The sequence below is a fragment of the Belonocnema kinseyi genome, chromosome 9, assembly GCF_010883055.1.
Source record: "Belonocnema kinseyi isolate 2016_QV_RU_SX_M_011 chromosome 9, B_treatae_v1, whole genome shotgun sequence".
NCBI lineage: Eukaryota > Metazoa > Arthropoda > Insecta > Hymenoptera > Cynipidae > Belonocnema > Belonocnema kinseyi.
In genome coordinates this window covers 40,620,603-40,626,200 of record NC_046665.1, presented here as the reverse complement: position 1 = coordinate 40,626,200, position 5,598 = coordinate 40,620,603, and the positions used below count along the sequence as shown (strand labels likewise).

Below are 5,598 nucleotides of genomic sequence, written 5' to 3'. Positions count from 1 at the left end.
TAGAACTCGATAAAGTAATTTTTATTGCTGCAAATTTACGCAATATTTCAATAGTCTACCTTCAATTAACATAATCTTTCGCATAAATTGTTCTCGTTTTTTCAAAGAAATTCATCCCCACAAAGCTCGTTGAACTCCAGCGAGCTGATTGTGGTCAGCCAAATTTCTCCATATAATTCGGGATAATCTCCATCGCATTACATTTCCACGAGGTCGAGAGGTCACAACACATCGACCTGTTAATTGTCTCAAAGCTGATTGTCGTGGTACGTAATCGAAATCCTTGCTAGCCAATTCCTGTGTCAGAAAAAAGGACTTGATAGAGTAAACTGAATCAGAGAACGTTACTAAAATAATCGAGCGAATAGTAGTTTCATTTCGGAAGGGAGTTAACTTCATACAAATCAAATTATGACTTACCCTTATTTCTGGTGGTAAAATTTTACATCTTTTTACAGAAACAAGACGTAATCGAGTTGGTGCATATTCCTTCGCAAGTTTTCGTCTTTTCATGTCTCGCATTGTTAGCCATTTTGTCCATTTGTTGCGAACTTGTTGGAACTGTAAACATAACAAAACAAAAATTATATTCTAAGCAAAAAATAAAGTTTTTACTACTTCTAAAGAATAAAATTTATAATATAAATTTTGTAGTAAGGGTTTTCTTTATGTTTCACATTACATCTTCAAACGTCGAAAACCCATTCCAAAGATCTCTGATATATTCTGTATTAAACACTGATACTAATTTAGATTCTCCTCCAGATAAATCAAAAGTTCAACTCCAAATGCTTATATTACTTTGAAATTGTCTAGTTGTTTCATTCTTAAAGCTCTCAAAGCTTTAAATTTAAATTAATCCATTTTGAACATATTTAATTTGAGTAATACAATAGGAAGTTTTAAAACTGAAGGATTACTGCAATCGCATTTGAAACTATTAGATTTGAAACACTTCTCAAACTCCAATTTATTAAATTTAAAACATAAAGTGTGTTTTACGTAACTTGGTTAAAATGAAATAAAATCGTTGAAGGAAGCATGCAGGTACTAGTGCATTGGACATAGATCAATAAGAATAAAAGGAATAAATATATGCAAAATGCAACCTTGAATGGAAAATTTATTTAAAAGCTGCATCATAGTAATCCCGAGAAATTGGCGGAACTGACATGAGTCGCCCCGAAATTTCCGGACGACTAACCAAACTTTTGTCTTTTTCTGAAGTTTTCAGTTTTTTCTCCCTTAACCCATGTAAGATACCATAAAAATGTCCTTGGAAACCCCTTCGTGCACAAAATCTTACGAAGATTTTATAAACTTCGGAAACGAATATACATATAAATTCAGTTAATTAAATAAACGTAGAACCTTCTTAAAATTAGGTTCAGAAAAAAATGTACTAATAACAAGTCTTACAAACATTTAACTTTTTTTTGGTTAAATATTTTTTGTTCGTTGAGAATTTCTCTTGGACTTAAAAATGTTATTATTTTGTTCAAAACTTAAATACTTAGTTGAAAGCAGAACTAATTTATTAAACAATAATTTTTTATTCATGCTTTATCATTTTAGTTAAAAAAATCTTTTTTCTTTTAGTTCAAAATGTAATTCTTTTGTTAATTTTATATAATTCATTTTTTTGACGCAAAATTTAACTTTTTTATGCTTGGGTGTAGATCAACCTTCTTCAGTTGAAAATTTAACTATTTGTTTGCAAATGTCTGTATTTTGTTGAAACAATGTCTATTGTTGTAGAATGTTAATCTTCTTGGGGATTAACTCACAGTTTTAGTTGAAAATTCCATTAAAAAATAAAACGTTTCGTACAAAATTCATGTTTTTTTATCAAAATTGTTCTTTTTCAATAGAAAATTACTCTTTTTGCTTTGAATTTAATTTCCTTAGATAAAAATAGTTTTTTTTATTGAAAAATAATTTTTCTAACTAAAAATTTAACTGAGCCATTTCTGTTGAAAATTTGTCCACTTTTGGTTGAAAATTTATTTTCTTTTAGATGCAAATTTTCCCTTTTTTGTTAGATCATTCGCCTTATGGGTAGGAAATTTAACTATTTGGTTTAAAAAAATTGTTCTCATTGAAAATGTATCATTTTTGTTAAAAGTTCATTTCTTCGGTTAAAAATTTAACAAATTTTGTTCACAATCCGACTTTTTTAAATCATTTTTTATACTAAAAATGTAGCTATTCCATTTTTGCTAGAAAATTGATCTTTTTCGGTTGAGAATCTACTTATTTGGTTAAAAACGCGTACTTTTTAGTCGAAAATTTAATTATTTTGGTAGAAAATGCATATTTTTTTGTTACAAATTGAACTTCTTTCTTGGTCAAAAATTCTTTTTTATGACATGAAAACTTAACATTTTGGATAAGATTTTTTTTCTTTATTGATTCAAGAATCTTGCTTAGTTGTAAATATGCATTTTTTGTTGGATATATCAACTATTACACTTTTTTAAGAATTCATTTTTTTTATCAAAGATTCATTAGTTTGGTTGAAAATGTAAAATATTTGGTTAAAAATGCCCTTTTTCTTGGTTCAAAATGAATGATTTTAACTAAAATGTAAATGTAATTATGTGTGTAAATTTGGCAACATTCCTTACTTCAAGTTTTACAAATTACCCAATTGGCATTGAGGAAAAGCAACAACAATGCTTTCGATATTTTCGTGATTCACCCATTTTTTAAAGAATTTATTTTTTTGTTTTGTTTGAAAATTCGTGTTTTTAGTAGAAAATTAACTTTTCTTCATGGAACATTAAAATTGAAAGTTAATGTTTTTCGTTAAAAATTCATCATTTTATTCGAAGAATTATATTTTTGCTTTCAAATTCATTTCTTTCGTTGAAAGTACATCTCAATGGATGAGCGGAAGAACGTAGTGTCTCGATTTTTGTTCCAAGAGACGTCGTATCTCGCTTTAGAACCGCGAGCGAGATACGACGTCTCTTGAAACAATAACCACACACTACGTTCTTTCGCTCACCCGTCGATCTGTTTGGTTAAACATTTTTTGTTTTAATGAAAATTAATTTTTGCACCTAAAAATTTAACTATTCAACGTTTATTTGAGCATTTATCTATTCCACATTTTTGTAGCATTTATCTTTTTTGGTGGTAATGTAATTTTTTCTTTAAATTCGTCTTCCCTGATATAAAATTAGTTTTTTTTTTCATTGAATATTCATCTTTTTTGGTTAAAACTTTAACTGCTTGGTTAAAAATTCATTTGTTTGGTCGAAGATTCATAATTTTCGTTGATAATTGGTCTTTTTGGTTGAAAAATCAGTTATTTGTTTTAAAGTTTAACCATTTAATTAAAAACACTTTTTTAATTAATTTATTTAAGTCAAAATTTAACTATTTCATATTTTGTGATAGAATATTATTAGTGAAAAAATCATCTTTTTGGTTGAAAATTCATATGTGTAGTTGAAAATTGAATTACTTTGTTGAAAGTCGTTTATTTGACAAAAAGTTAATCTTTTTGGTTAAAAATTAAACTACTTGGCGGAAAATTAAACTATTTTGTTGACAATTCATTTTATTTGGTTGAAAATTACTTTTCCCAACTGATAATTTAATTCAATTAAAAATTCACCTTTTTGGCGAAAAATTCAAGTACACGATTAAAAATAATGGTTTTGGTTGAAGATTCATAATTTTACTTGAAAATTTATCTTTTTGGTTGAAAAATAATTTATTTGGTTGAAAGTTGAAACATTCTGTTAAAAATAGTTTTTTTTGAATTAATTTCTTCCAACTGAAAATTCAACTATTTCATGTTTTGTGGTAGAATATTAATAGTTAAAAAATCATCTTTTTGGTTTAAAATTGATATATGTACTTGAAAATTGAACTATTTTCTTGACAATTGTTTATTTGGCGGGAAGTTAATCTTTTTGGTTGGAAAGTCATCCATTTGGCTGAAAATTGAACTATTTTGTTGAAAACTCATTTTATTTGATTGAAATTTTATATTTTTTGATAGAATATTCATATATTTTGTTATAAATTCATATTTTTTTGTAGAAAATTCATTTTCTTAATTGAAAATTCATATTTTAGCGAAAAACCAAAGCATTTGGTTAAAAATAATGGTTTTGGTTGAGGATTTATAAGTTTAGTTGGAAATTTATATTTTTTGTTTAAATTTCATATCCTTAGTTGAAAACTGAAATATTATGTTGCAAATCGTTTTTTTTTAAGTTAATTTCTTACCTGTAAATATAAGTAATCCATTTTTGGTTACAAATTTAAATATTTTGTTAAAAATGTGTCTTTTATCGTTTGAAAATTAATTTGTATGGTTAACGACTAGACTGTTTGGTTGAAAAGTCATCATTTTATTTTAAAATAGATCTCTGGTAGGAAATTCATTCCTTTGGTTGAAAGTTGAACTATTGAGTTGAAAATAAATTTAAAAAAAAAAGTTAATTTATTTGACTGAAAATTCAACTATTTTATGTTTTGTGGTAGAATATTAATCTTCTTTGTAAAAAATCATCGTTTGAGGGTTTTCAACTGAAAAAATAACTATTCCATTTTTAGTTAGAAATTAATATTTTTTATTTCAGTTACACTATTTGGTTGAAAATTCGTCTTTTCTGGTGTAAATTTTTTTCTGGATTGAAAATTCATCTTTTTGGTTGAAAATATACCTCTTTTCATTGAAAATTAATTCGCTTCGATAATTTAAATATTCTATTTTAAGCATTAAAATTTTTTTTTGTACTGAAAATTGAACTTTTTAGTTGATAATTCGTCTTTTATGGTTGAAAATTAATGTTTTACACTTAAAATTGCGAGAATTTTTGGGAGAAAATCCCGATGGAGCGATGAACGCAAACAACTTTCAGTAAAAACTATTCGCGACACATTTTTCATATATCATTGAACTGGTGTTCTTATGCCTGAAAGAAAATCTTGTAACGGTAAGAGAAAATGAAAAATTGGTCTGGGAATTTCTAAATTAGGATTTTTCAGCAACCCGGTAATGAAAAAGATCCAGAATTCAAGACACAAAAGAATAAGTTTCCAATTCATTTTAAGGATCTTAAGAACATAACCTGCAAGACAGGTTAGGTTTGCTTTGTTTTCAATTTCCACACGTATTATTCAACAGAAAAAGTTAATAATGCAGTTCTAAGACGTCTTGTCATTTATTTAAAAGTGATTTTGATAACTTACTCCATATCCTGCTAGCTGAGGACTTTGGCCAACAATTTTTGAAAGAGCCGAAACTCCTTGTGTTAGAAGCGACATTTTAGCCTTTCAGCACTTAGCAGACGGCTCATATCATCAAAGATATATATATATATCTAACTACATTTTTGCGTGCGTCGAGGTGCTGTCCTCTTCAACTTTTCGATGTTTCTATGGCAACCGCGTCCTTTGCCTACGTCTACGGAGGGGTGGGGCCAAATCGAAAGCCAAACCGAAAGCAAAGATATTATAAACGTATGGGGTACGGTAGAAAAATTTTTTGAGGTTAGAAAAGTTTGACATGTATGTATCGCTGAATTTTTTCAGATCTGAAGCTTGATCCAGGTTTTCGGTACAGTCTTTTTTTAA

General features: G+C 27.4%; 1 protein-coding gene across 1 annotated transcript; it reads right to left on the bottom strand.

The window, feature by feature from the left end:
* On the bottom strand, nt 1–5,353 carry LOC117179697 (28S ribosomal protein S14, mitochondrial). Its single transcript, XM_033371723.1, has 3 exons — nt 5,215–5,353; nt 421–561; nt 1–297 (listed from the first exon to the last, which is right to left on the bottom strand). The coding sequence occupies exons 1-3, from the start codon at nt 5,287–5,289 to the stop codon at nt 112–114; spliced, it is 402 nt and encodes a 133-aa protein (XP_033227614.1). The 5' UTR covers nt 5,290–5,353; the 3' UTR covers nt 1–111.
* Nucleotides 5,354–5,598: the final 245 nt, after the last annotated feature.

Excerpts from the sequence above, each read along its gene's own strand:
- LOC117179697 (XM_033371723.1), bottom strand. The coding sequence starts at position 5,289 with ATGTCGCTTCTAACACAAGGAGTTTCGGCTCTTTCAAAAATTGTTGGC. Across the intron at positions 562-5,214 it reads CTCAGCTAGCAGGATATGGA|TTCCAACAAGTTCGCAACAA; the intron begins GTAAGTTATCAA and ends TTATGTTTACAG. Across the intron at positions 298-420 it reads TTTTACCACCAGAAATAAGG|GAATTGGCTAGCAAGGATTT; the intron begins GTAAGTCATAAT and ends TTTCTGACACAG.